The sequence below is a fragment of the Argopecten irradians genome, chromosome 3 (assembly GCF_041381155.1).
Source record: "Argopecten irradians isolate NY chromosome 3, Ai_NY, whole genome shotgun sequence".
Taxonomy (NCBI): Eukaryota; Metazoa; Mollusca; class Bivalvia; order Pectinida; family Pectinidae; genus Argopecten; species Argopecten irradians.
In genome coordinates this window covers 53,481,657-53,496,299 of record NC_091136.1, presented here as the reverse complement: position 1 = coordinate 53,496,299, position 14,643 = coordinate 53,481,657, and the positions used below count along the sequence as shown (strand labels likewise).

The window sequence follows — 14,643 nt, the reverse complement described above, 5'->3', positions numbered from 1 at the left end:
CGGACAACTACGACGAATTTTAACATATATAGCAGTATGCTCACTACCGCATGAAAAACAAGCACCTGTCGATTATCAATCGATAGAATAAAATATATACACAAGTAAAGCATGTAGTACTGATTACAGGGCAAGTGTATACATATATATATGTGATATCTGTGTTCAAGCTATATGTGACATGAATGTAGTCCGAGGTAGCCCGAGTACGTATCACGCTAAGTTTGGAACTATCTTCGGAACCTGGTGCTTACGTAATTTATATTTTTCGCAGCAACGTGCTAAAACAAGTTTGAAACAAGTTCGGAGCGAATGATCGTCAATTGGTAGTTAACATTCTCAACAGATCAAAGGGAGACAAATCGAATTCATAACAAGCTTTTAATAAATTGTTGTTGAAAAATATCATTTCTATGATAAACAACACCAAAATATTTGATATGAAAATGGTTTAAAGAAACACACGATTCTCCTATCGTGTATTCGAAACATCTAATAACATAGAAATATGAATATATTTCTTAATAAGTTTGTATTATCAGTATTGTCATTGCTCATACTGAAAGTATTCCAATCCTATTTTCATATCTTGTTTTAAGGAATAATTTCCTTGTCTCTTGACCACAAGTTGAAATCATAGACGAAAAGTCATTGATCTTGCATTGAAACTCACGTTGTTGTTACGTGCAGGTCTGGTGTTTCCTGTTTCTCGGGAATTCCTTGCAACCTTTGACCCTGTTGTATTTGCACGGCATTGTGGGTGCGGTTCATAAATTCAGCCAGTTGATAATTGATACTCTATTGTCACTTTGGCGGGAAATTCTCTATCTGTATCCCATCCCCGGGGAGACCATACACATACTGTCGGTATATATGTAACTCGCGCTCTAAGTCCTCAATCTGGGAACGCAATTCATTATTTCTCGAATTCAACAAATCCAGCTCCTGGAAAATAATTACACCAGAATCGATAATATTCCTCTCAGGTTATAAAAGATACAGGTAAGTTTATCAGGAATGGTTTAATAGAATTTAAAACTTGTTGTTACACTGCGACAAGTGGATATATATTGTAATGTTAGCATTATTTATAATAATCATGGAATAAATTGATAAAATAAATAACCATACACACAAAAGGGATTGACGCTCGTAAATGTTAATTATTTAAGTAACACTGATTAATTGGTATTATTTATTTTTACAATATGGGTCACATCTAATGGTTTGTTTTCAATTTCATCCTATATTATTCCTTGGTTTTGAACATTCTTCCTGATAACTTTGCATTTTCTTGTTTGAAATCATTTATTCATTTTTGCAGTCACTTGAATATCATTTTGAAATTTTCTGAAAGTGTCAAATGAAATTTCAATTTCATGTTAAGATAGTTATTTTCTTCAAAATTAAATAAAATGGAAATTATCTTAATTTTGTTTTTGTGTCAAATGAATTTCATGATTAACTTTTATATTAAAAAAAGTGGTTCCATTAAAATTATCTATATTATCTAAAATTAAATTTACTCTCACCTTTTCGTTAATTTCTTTCCTCGTTTTCCGTTTTATTCTGAATCTCTGAGCAGCATTTCTGTTCTGTTCGCGCCTTTTCTTCATTTTAATTTTATCCTCGAGTTCCAACTGAAAACAAAAATAATACACCAATTTCTTAACCCGAATAATGCTGGTCGAAACTTTCAGAATGACATGCATTATCTGCTTATCGGATGTAAATAATTCATACATACTGGAGATAAACTATTATTTATATATATATGGAAACAATGCAAAATGATATGCAGTATTATGTTGAAATAAACAAACACTCTTTGCCTAACCCACCTCAAAAATAAATTGCTTGCAAAATATTGTACTCTGATACGAAAAAGTACTATTATAAACTTTTCAATATTTGACAACATGTGACATAATTTCCGACGGACGTGAAGACCATGACAGTAGTCCTGTTCTGGCCTGGCACCCATGCCAATTCTGATATACATTAAAATTTTGTATGTCATAGCGTCCTAACCAATAAACGATATGAAACAAACAAGAATTGATATAAAAAAAAACTACTATTAACCTACTTGAGGTTTTTGTGGAGGATGAAAGTTGACATTAAGTTCCTCTTTTCCGTCCGCTAATCGACGTGACTGGATCAAATACTTTAACTCCTCTTTGATGAGCGGGAGGTGATCGCCATTTATTAAAGAACATGCGTATGCCTGCTTTAGTTTCTCTATTTCCACCTCTTCTAAGACAGCTGGAGACATCGATTTAGAACCCTCAGAATCCATCTTGGCTCCGAGCAATGTTTCAGCCATGCTGTTTGTTCACACTAAATAAAAATACGAGCCGTTTATTTGTGTATACATACGGTCTCGTGACCACTGTAGATATACATAATCATCGATTCCAAATATATTAACCAACCAGCAAGCTTGTTATGTATAGGAGGCGGGGCAATCTGTCTGTGCAGCTCAATGCTAATTTGTAATGCGCAATTTCACTTTGTCCTTAAGATTCAATATGTCGCCCGATAAAGGCACCATTGATAGTGTACGTTAATATTTTGATTTAAATCATCAATAACTATTTTATTTATTTTTCAATCAGAAATGTAATTACATGTCTTTTTAGTAATAAATCGATTATAAGTATAAAGAAATTATCGAAATATTGTCCAAAATACAAAATGTAATTAAAAGTTATTATTTGATGTAAGTATGAAATGCCTGTCGCCGTTATTGATTGAATTTGAGTTTATCAATCGTCGTATAATTTATTATACTGTCTTTCTTATAAAGGGAAGGGATGTAACTCGTATTCGAGAAAAATAACGAGCCTGGTCTTGTTCGTACAGCAATAGAACTGACGTATATATATACCAGGGGTCTAAATTGTTTACCTTAACAGTTTTATATCGGACAATATTTTATATCGGAAAGTTAATGCAAAACAATATTTTACAGTGTTTAAACGACTGGGAGAGCGAAAAACTCAAAATATTGATAAATAGAAAACAAAACCTAATGTGAACGAAAAAAAGTGAAAGGAAATTAATGTACTCTAAGTAGCTTTGTTATACGGTGAAAAATATAAGGTAAGTTATTGATTGGACAAAAACAATATAAGAGAAAATCAAATATACTTTTTTTAATTTAGAAAAAAAATAATTTGATGTATCCAATCTAATTATTTGTGACATAGGCCAAGAAAATGTACACACATACACAGTGTATGTGTGTGTAGGATGTTTGATGGTGTTGTAGGTACAGACAGGATAGTACCGTGGGTGTATTCTGAAGAAATGAAATATAAAAAGCACGTGTATGTAGAAATACAATATCCCTGCCCCAAACTTCCTGTCCTGTTTCCGCCCACGGACGTTCTTGTTAATGTAATGCACGTGCATGTCATTCCGTTTTAGGAGCGTGTTATTGTTAAGTAAACAATTATTTTTTCTTATATTTTACAGATTGAAACCTACTCCTGGTGTAATACTTATGAGACAAGATATCACCGAAGATAGCATACCACATGGATAACATGGATGATATACCATCATAGTCAGGCGGTGACAGATGAATGATCAGTGATCACCGGTTGTTGGCGGTACCGTGGGGAAATCTTTTGTACCAGGGGGGGGGGGGTTTATCTTTTTACGAGGGGGATAACTCTGAAGTAAGTTTACTGATTTTTCCTTATTTTGAGATAACTTGTTATAAAAGCATGTGCACCACGGTACATTTTCCGCATTTTTGTCGGCACAAGATATCAACTGAAATTCTGCTGGGTTTTTTTCTCGTTTTGAAATGCGATATTTCCCCGATTTGTGTCAACTTAACAAATGTTTCTGGACTTGCCGTGAAAACTAGAAGGTCTTTCGCGGAAATAACTTCTGGAAAATGTTCATGGATAAGTCTAATGTTCCGTGGCGCACATGTTTTTATACTGGTCGTAAATCCACAGGGGTCTGAGAACAAGTTACAGTTTATAATGTGTATGGACCTGCTGCAATGTCCATAGAGCATGTTTACTATCTCTTAGACGTTGTAGAAATCTAGATAAAAATAATTAAACAGGCATTTACAGTATGATTATATATTCTTTTTTTATTATTATATAGATGTAGATTTTCATTGATTTTGTATCAAGACCTCTAAATATTCTAGAACTGGACTGTTGACACTCTAGTAGGTCCCGAATATATAAAAACTGTGATTAATGGTAACCAAAGTTGTTCAACAAACGGATATATTGCAATGCAATCGATATCAGAGATTTTCCAGTGAACTATAGTTGAAGATACACCAACCAAATGATATAGTGTTAAAGTAAATAAAATTGGTATAAATACATATACTTTTAGTTTGGTTTATTAGTTTGGTCTTTACAACCTGAGTCATTAACGGATATGCAAGATTTAGTGGTGGAGGAAAACCAGAGTGCCCAGAGAAAAACCATTGTCAGCGGTCAGTACATGGCAACTGTCCCACATGGGATTAGAACTCTCAACCCAGATGTGGAGGGATTGTGGTAATAAGTCTTGATAGATATGTGTACGTAAACAAGTGTAATTTTACTGATATTGTTAGATCAAACAGAGTAGCAAACAGAGTAGCAAGTGTAATTTTAATAATTAAAACACGAACATGAGAAACAAGTGTAATTTTAATGGTATAGATACACCAACCTGGGGATCAAGTGTAAAATTAGTAAATACAACAATTAGAGGACCAAGTGAAATTTTAATGGTATAGATACACCAACCTGGGGATCAAGTGTAAAATTAGTAAATACAACAATCAAAGGACCAAGTGTAATCTTAATGGTATAGATACATCAACCAGAGGAACAAGTGTAACTTTAAGGGTAAACACACCAACCAGAACATCAAGTGTAATTTAAGTGGTATAGATACATCAACCAGAGGACCAAGTGTAATTTTAATGGTAAACACAACTAGAGAACCAAGTGTAATTTTAATGGTATACATATCAACTGGAGGAATAAGTGTAATTATAATGGCAAAAACATAAGCTAGAGGAGCAAGTGTAATTTTTATGGTAAACACATCAGCTAGAGGAACAAGTGTAATTTTAATGGTAAACACATCAGATAGAGGACCAAGTGTAATTTTAATGGTAAACACATCAGCTAGAAGAACAAGTGTAATTTTAATGGTAAATACATCAACCAGAGGAACAATTGCAATTTTAATGGTAAACACAACAACTAAATGACCAAGTGTAATTTTAATGGTAAATACATCAACCAGAGGAACAATTGCAATTTTAATGGTAAACACAACAACTAAATGACCAAGTGTAATTTTAATGGTAAATACATCAACCAGAGGACCAAGTGTAATTTTTATGATAAATACATCAATCTCACAACAAGTGTAATTCTAATGGTAAACACAACAACCAGAGGAGCAGGTGTAATTTTTATGATAAATACATTAACCTCACGAACAAGTGTAAGTTAAATGGTAAATACATCAACCAGAGGAACAAGTGTAATTTAAATGGTAAACACAACAACAGGTCATTGGATATGGAATTATTACACGCGATACACTGATTTATTAAAAGTTACAAAAGACACGAGCTTTAGCAAGTGTCTTTTGAAACTTTTGAAAAATAACTTACGAATGTGGAATAAATTCCATATCCAACAACCACGAATCGTGTGACCTGTTTATTCTACCACAATTTTATCCGCTTTTAGTCGATTAAAATACGACGAGGGTAAGGTAACGTGTTTTTCCCGAAACATGCAAATAAGATGTAGTTATATTTTCGTCAGCAAAAAGGCACTTATAAATATTTATTAGTCATATTTTGATAAAGATTCCATTCATAAAAATCCTCTAATTAGGAGCAACTTTAGAATAAAATATTTCTCATTTGACGTATACACTCCTTGTGTGACCTATAATCTCCATGTCTGACCTAAACCACCATGTCTGTTCTATACCCTCCTTGTGTGACCTTTATCCTCCTTAACTGACCTACACCCTCCATGTCTGATCTATAACCTCCTTGTGTGACCTATACCCTCCATGTCTTACCTAAACCCACCATGTCTGTCCTATACCCTCCTTGTGCGACCTATACCCTCCATGTCTGTCCTATACCCTCCTTGTGTGACCTATACCATCCTTGTGTGTCCTATACCCTCCATGTCTGACCTATACCCTCCATGTTTGACCTAAACCCTCCATGTCTGTCCTATACCCTCCATGTTTGACCTAAACCCTCCATGTCTGTCCTACACCCTTCATGTGTGACCTATACCCTTCATGTCTGTCCTATACCCTCCATGTCTGTCCTATACCCTTCGTGTCTGTCCTATACCCTCCATGTCTGACCTATACCCTCGATGTCCGATCTATACCCTTCATGTCTGACCTATACCCTCCATGTTTGACCTTTACTCCCCATGTCTGACTATACCCTTCATGTCTGTCCTATACCCTCCATGTCTGACCTATACCCTCCATGTCTGACCTATACCCTCTATGTTTGACCTATACCCTCCATGTCTGTCCTACACCCTTCATGTGTGACCTATACCCTTCATGTGTGACCTATACCCTCCATGTCTGTCTTATACCCTTCGTGTCTGTCCTATACCTTTCATGTCTGTCCTATACCCTCGATGTCCGACCTATACCCTTCATGTCTGACCTATACCCTCCATGTTTGACCTTTACTCCCCATGTCTGACTATACCCTTCATGTCTGTCCTATACCCTTCATGTCTGACCTATACCCTCCATGTCTGACTTATACCCTCCATGTCTGACCTATACCCTTCATGTCTGTCCTATAGCCTCCATATCTGTCCTATACCCTCCATGTTTGACCTATACCCTTCATGTCTGTCCTATACCTCCATATCTGACCTATACCCTCCATGTCTGTCCTATACCTTTCATGTCTGTCCTATACCCTTCATGTCTGTCCTATACCTCCATATCTGACCTATACTCTCCATGTCTGTCCTAAACCCTTCATGTCTGTCCTATACCCTCCATGTGTGACCAATATCCTCCATGTCTGACCTATACCCTCGAGGTCCGACCTATACCCTTCATGTCTGACCTATACTTTTCATGTCTGTCCTATACCCTTCATGTCTGTCCTATACACATCATGTCTGTCCTATACCTCCATGTTTGACCAGTACCCTCCATGTCTGCCCTATACCCTCCATGTCTGACCTATACCCTTCATATCTGTCCTATACCTCCATGTTTGACCTATATCCTTCATGTCTGAGCTATACCCTTCATGTCTGTCCTACACCCTCCATGTTTGACCTATACCCTTCATGTCTGACCTATACCCTCCATGTCTGTCCTATACCCTCCATATCTGACCTATACCCTCCATGTCTGTCCTATACCCTTCATGTCTGACCTATACCCTCCATGTCTGTCCTATACCCTCCATATCTGACCTATACCCTCCATGTCTGTCCTATACCCTTCATGTTTCTCATATACCCTTCATGTCTGTCCTTTACCCTTCATGTCTGTCATATACCCTCCATGTCTGTCCTATACCCTCCATATCTGTCCTATACCTCCATGTCTGACCTATACCCTCCATATCTGATCTATACCCTCCATATCTGTCCTATACCTCCATGTCTGTCCTATACCTCCATATCTGAACTATACCCTCCATGTCTGTACTATACCTTCATGTCTGTCCTATATCCTTCATATGTGACCTATACCATTCATGTCTGACCTATACTCTCAATGTCTGACCTATACCCTCGATGTCTGACCTATACCCTTCATGTCTGTACTATACCCTTCATGTCTGTACTATACCCTCCATGTCTGTCCTATACCCTTCATGCCTGTCCTTTACCCTTCATGTCTGTCCTATACCCTCCATGTCTGTCCTATACCCTCCATATCTGTCCTATACCTCCATGTCTGACCTATACCCTCCATATCTGACCTATACCCTCCATGTCTGTACTATACCTTCATGTCTGTCCTATACCTTTCATGTCTGTCCTATACCCTCCATATCTGACCTATACCCTCCATGTCTGTCCTATACCCTTCATGTCTGTCCTTTACCCTTCATGTCTGTCCTATACCCTCCATGTCTGTCCTATACCCTCCATATCTGTCCTATACCTCCATGTCTGACCTATACCCTCCATATCTGACCTATACCCTCCATATCTGTCCTATACCTCCATGTCTGTCCTATACCTCCATATCTGACCTATACCCTCCATGTCTGTACTATACCTTCATGTCTGTCCTATACCCTTCATATGTGACCTATGCCATTCATGTCTGACCTATACTCTCAATGTCTGACCTATACCCTCGATGTCTGACCTATACCCTTCATGTCTGTACTATACCCTTCATGTCTGTACTATACCCTTCATGTCTGTACTATACCCTTCATGTCTGTACTATACCCTTCATGTCTGTACTATACCCTCCATATCTGACCTATACCCTCCATGTCTGTACTATACCTTCATGTCTGTCCTATACCCTCCATGTCTGTACTATACCCTTCATGTCTGTACTATACCCTTCATGTCTGTCCTATACCCTTCATGTCTGTCCTATACCCTTCATGTCTGTCCTATACCCTCCATGTCTGACCTATACCCTCCATATCTGACCTATACCCTCCATGTCTGTACTATACCTTCATGTCTGTCCTATACCCTTCATGTCTGTCCTATACCCTTCATGTCTGTCCTATACCCTTCATGTCTGTCCTATACCCTTCATGTCTGTCCTATACCCTCCATATCTGACCTATACCCTCCATATCTGTCCTATACCTCCATATCTGACCTATACCCTTCATGTCTGTACTATACCCTTCATGTCTGACCTATACCCTCCATATCTGACCTATACCCTCCATATCTGACCAATACCCTCATTGTCTGACCTATACCCTTCATGTCTGACCTATACCCTTCATGTCTGTACTATACCCTTCATGTCTGTACTATACCTTCATGTCTGTACTATACCCTTCATGTCTGTACTATACCCTTCATGTCTGTCCTATACCCTTCATGTCTGTCCTATACCCTTCATGTCTGACCTATACCCTTCATGTCTGACCTATACCCTTCATGTCTGTACTATACCCTTCATGTCTGTACTATACCCTTCATGTCTGACCTATACCCTCCATGTCTGTCCTATACCCTTCATGTCTGACCTATACCCTCCATGTCTGTCCTATAACCTTCATGTCTGTCCTATAGCCTTCATGTCTGTACTATACCCTTCATGTCTGTACTATACCCTTCATGTCTGACCTATACCCTCCATATCTGACCAATACCCTCATTGTCTGACCTATACCCTTCATGTCTGACCTATACCCTCCATATCTGACCAATACCCTCATTGTCTGACCTATACCCTTCATGTCTGTCCTATAGCCTCCATATCTGTCCTATACCCTCCATGTTTGACCTATACCCTTCATGTCTGTCCTATACCTCCATATCTGACCTATACCCTCCATGTCTGTCCTATACCTTTCAAGTCTGTCCTATACCCTTCATGTCTGTCCTATACCTCCATATCTGACCTATACCCTCCATGTCTGTCCTAAACCCTTCATGTCTGTCCTATACCCTTCATGTCTGATATATACTCTCAATGTCTGACCTATACCCTCGATGTCTGACCTATACCCTTCATGTCTGACCTATACTTTTCATGTCTGTCCTATACCCTCCATGTCTGACCTATACCCTTCATATCTGTCCTATACCTCCATGTTTGACCTATACCCTCCATGTTTGACCTATATCCTTCATGTCTGAGCTATACCCTTCATGTCTGTCCTACACCCTCTATGTTTGACCTATACCATTCATGTCTGACCTATACCCTCCATGTCTGTCCAATACCCTCCATATCTGACCTATACCCTCCATGTCTGTCCTATACCCTTCATGTCTGACCTATACCCTCCATGTCTGTCCTATACCCTCCATATCTGACCTATACCCTCCATGTCTGTCCTATACCCTTCATGTTTCTCATATACCCTTCATGTCTGTCCTATACTCTCATTGTGTGACCTATACTCTCCATGTCTGACCTATACCCTCCATATCTGAATTATACCCTCCATATCTGACCTATACCCTCCATGTCTGTCCTATACCTTTCATGTCTGTCCTATACCCTTCATGTCTGTCCTATACCTTTCATGTCTGTCCTATACCCTCCATATCTGACCTATACCCTCCATGTCTGTCCTATACCCTTCATGTCTGTCCTTTACCCTTCATGTCTGTCCTATACCCTCCATGTCTGTCCTATACCCTCCATATCTGACCTATACCCTCCATGTCTGTACTATACCTTCATGTCTGTCCTATACCCTTCATGTCTGTACTATACCCTTCATGTCTGTACTATACCCTTCATGTCTGTCCTATACCCTCCATGTCTGACCTATACCCTCCATATCTGACCTATACCCTCCATGTCTGTACTATACCTTCATGTCTGTCCTATACCCTTCATGTCTGTACTATACCCTTCATGTCTGTACTATACCCTTCATGTCTGTCCTATACCCTCCATGTCTGACCTATACCCTCCATATCTGACCTATACCCTCCATGTCTGTACTATACCTTCATGTCTGTCCTATACCCTTCATGTCTGTACTATACCCTTCATGTCTGTACTATACCCTTCATGTCTGTCCTATACCCTCCATGTCTGTCCTATACCCTTCATGTCTGTCCTATACCCTCCATGTCTGACCTATACCCTCCATGTCTGTCCTATACCCTTCATGTCTGTCCTATACCCTCCATGTCTGTCCTATACCCTTCATGTCTGTCCTATACCCTCCATGTCTGTCCTATACCCTTCATGTCTGTCCTATACCCTTCATGTCTGTCCTATACCCTCCATGTCTGACCTATACCCTTCATGTCTGACCTATACCCTCCATGTCTGACCTATACCCTCCATGTCTGACCTATACCCTTCATGTCTGTCCTATACCCTTCATGTCTGTACTATACCCTCCATGTCTGACCTATACCCTTCATGTCTGTCCTATACCCTTCATGTCTGTACTATACCCTCCATGTCTGACCTATACCCTCCATGTCTGACCTATACCCTCCATGTCTGTACTATACCCTTCATGTCTGACCTATACCCTCCATGTCTGACCTATACCCTCCATATCTGACCTATACCCTCCATGTCTGTACTATACCTTCATGTCTGTCCTATACCCTTCATGTCTGTACTATACCCTTCATGTCTGTACTATACCCTCCATATCTGACCTATACCCTCCATGTCTGTACTATACCTTCATGTCTGTCCTATACCCTTCATGTCTGACCTATACCCTTCATGTCTGTACTATACCCTTCATGTCTGTCCTATACCCTTCATGTCTGACCTATACCCTCCATGTCTGTACTATACCCTTCATGTCTGTCCTATACCCTTCATGTCTGACCTATACCCTTCATGTCTGTACTATACCTTCATGTCTGTCCTATACCCTTCATGTCTGTACCTATACCCTTCATGTCTGTACTATACCCTTCATGTCTGTACTATACCTTCATGTCTGTCCTATACCCTTCATGTCTGTCCTATACCCTTCATGTCTGTACTATACCCTTCATGTCTGTACTATACCCTTCATGTCTGTACTATACCCTCCATGTCTGTACTATACCCTTCATGTCTGTCCTATACCCTCCATGTCTGACCTATACCCTCCATATCTGACCAATACCCTCCATGTCTGTACTATACCTTCATGTCTGACCTATACCCTCCATATCTGACCTATACCCTCCATGTCTGTACTATACCTTCATTTCTGTCCTATACCCTCCATGTCTGTCCTATACCCTTCATGTCTGTCCTATACCTCCATATCTGACCTATACCCTCCATGTCTGTCCTAAACCCTTCATGTCTGTCCTATACCTCCATATCTGACCTATACCTCCATGTCTGTCCTATACCCTTCATGTCTGTACTATACCCTTCATGTCTGTCCTATACCCTTCATGTCTGTACTATACCCTTCATGTCTGTCCTATACCCTTCATGTCTGTACTATACCCTCCATGTCTGTCCTAAGCCCTTCATGTCTGACCTATACCTCCATATCTGACCTATACCTCCATATCTGACCTATACCCTTCATATCTGACCTATACCCTCCATGTCTGTCCTAAACCCTTCATGTCTGTCCTATACCTCCATATCTGTCCTATACCTCCATATCTGACCTATACCCTTCATGTCTGTCCTATACCCTTCATGTCTGTACTATACCCTTCATGTCTGTCCTATACCTCCATATCTGACCTATACCCTCCATGTCTGTCCTAAACCCTTCATGTCTGTCCTATACCTCCATATCTGACCTATACCCTCCATGTCTGTCCTAAACCCTTCATGTCTGTACTATACCCTTCATGTCTGTCCTATACCCTCCATGTCTGTCCTATACCCTTCATGTCTGTCCTATACCTCCATATCTGACCTATACCCTCCATGTCTGTCCTAAACCCTTCATGTCTGTCCTATACCCTTCATGTCTGATATGTACTCTCAATGTCTGACCTATACCCTCGATGTCTGACCTATACCCTTCATGTCTGACCTATACCCTCCATGTCTGACCTATACCCTCCATGTCTGACCTATACCCTTCATGTCTGTCCTATACCCTCCATGTCTGTCCTATACCCTCCATGTCTGACCTATACCCTTCATGTCTGTACTATACCTTCATGTCTGTCCTATACCCTTCATGTCTGTACTATACCTTCATGTCTGTCCTATACCCTCCATATCTGACCTATACCCTCATGTCTGTACTATACCTTCATGTCTGTACTATACCCTTCATGTCTGTCCTATACCCTTCATGTCTGTCCTATACCCTCCATGTCTGACCTATACCCTCCATGTCTGACCTATACCCTCCATGTCTGACCTATACCCTCCATGTCTGTCCTATACCCTTCATGTCTGTCCTATACCCTTCATGTCTGTACTATACCCTTCATGTCTGTCCTATACCCTCCATGTCTGACCTATACCCTTCATGTCTGTCCTATACCCTCCATGTCTGACCTATACCCTCCATATCTGACCTATACCCTCCATATCTGACCTATACCCTCCATGTCTGTCCTATACCCTTCATGTCTGTCCTATACCCTTCATGTCTGTCCTATACCCTCCATGTCTGACCTATACCCTTCATGTCTGACCTATACCCTCCATGTCTGACCTATACCCTCCATGTCTGACCTATACCCTTCATGTCTGTACTATACCCTTCATGTCTGTCCTATACCCTTCATGTCTGTCCTATACCCTTCATGTCTGTCCTATACCCTCCATGTCTGTCCTATACCCTCCATGTCTGTACTATACCCTTCATGTCTGTACTATACCCTCCATGTCTGTCCTATACCCTTCATGTCTGTACTATACCCTTCATGTCTGTACTATACCCTCCATGTCTGTACTATACCTTCATGTCTGTCCTATACCCTCATTCATATCTGACCTATACCCTCCATGTCTGTACTATACCTTCATGTCTGTCCTATACCCTTCATGTCTGTCCTTTACCCTTCATGTCTGTCCTATACCCTCCATGTCTGTCCTATACCCTCCATGTCTGACCTATACCCTCCATATCTGACCTATACCCTCCATGTCTGTACTATACCTTCATGTCTGTCCTATACCCTCCATGTCTGTACTATACCCTTCATGTCTGTCCTATACCCTCCATGTGTGACCAATATCCTCCATGTCTGACCTATACCCTCGAGGTCCGACCTATACCCTTCATGTCTGACCTATACCCTCCATGTTTTACCTTTACTCCCCATGTCTGACTATACCCTTCATGTCTGTCCTATACCCTTCATGTCTGACCTATACCCTCCATGTCTGACTTATACCCTCCATGTCTGACCTATACCCTTCATGTCTGTCCTATAGCCTCCATATCTGTCCTATACCCTCCATGTCTGACCTATACCCTCCATGTCTGTCCTATACCTTTCATGTCTGTCCTATACCCTTCATGTCTGTCCTATACCTCCATATCTGACCTATACCCTCCATGTCTGTCCTAAACCCTTCATGTCTGTTCTATACCCTTCAATTGTCTGATATATACTCTCAATGTCTGACCTATACCCTCGATGTCTGACCTATACCCTTCATGTCTGACCTATACTTTTCATGTCTGTCCTATACCCTTCATGTCTGTCCTATACACATCATGTCTGTCCTATACCTCCATGTTTGACCAGTACCCTCCATGTCTGCCCTATACCCTCCATGTCTGACCTATACCCTTCATATCTGTCCTATACCTCCATGTTTGACCTATACCCTCCATGTTTGACCTATACCCTTCATGTCTGACCTATACCCTCCATGTCTGTCCTATACCCTCCATATCTGACCTATACCCTCCATGTCTGTCCTATACCCTTCATGTCTGACCTATACCCTCCATGTCTGTCCTATACCTCCATATCTGACCTATACCCTCCATGTCTGTACTATACCTTC

General features: G+C 40.1%; 1 protein-coding gene and 1 long non-coding RNA gene across 2 annotated transcripts in view; one reads left to right on the top strand and one right to left on the bottom strand.

Moving 5' to 3' along the window:
* LOC138319054 (uncharacterized) overlaps positions 1 to 4,363 on the top strand; it is a 77,276-nt gene extending 72,913 nt beyond the window's left edge. Inside the window, exon 2 of the long non-coding RNA XR_011207945.1 lies at positions 3,481 to 4,363. This is a non-coding gene — a long non-coding RNA (uncharacterized lncRNA). The remainder of the gene's footprint in view (positions 1 to 3,480) is intronic.
* LOC138319050 (cyclic AMP-dependent transcription factor ATF-3-like) lies at positions 363 to 2,373 on the bottom strand. Its single transcript, XM_069261939.1, has 3 exons — positions 2,090 to 2,373; positions 1,533 to 1,640; positions 363 to 945 (listed from the first exon to the last, which is right to left on the bottom strand). Exons 1-3 carry the CDS (start codon positions 2,324 to 2,326, stop codon positions 805 to 807), a joined length of 486 nt encoding a protein of 161 aa, XP_069118040.1. The 5' UTR covers positions 2,327 to 2,373; the 3' UTR covers positions 363 to 804.
* Positions 4,364 to 14,643: the final 10,280 nt, after the last annotated feature.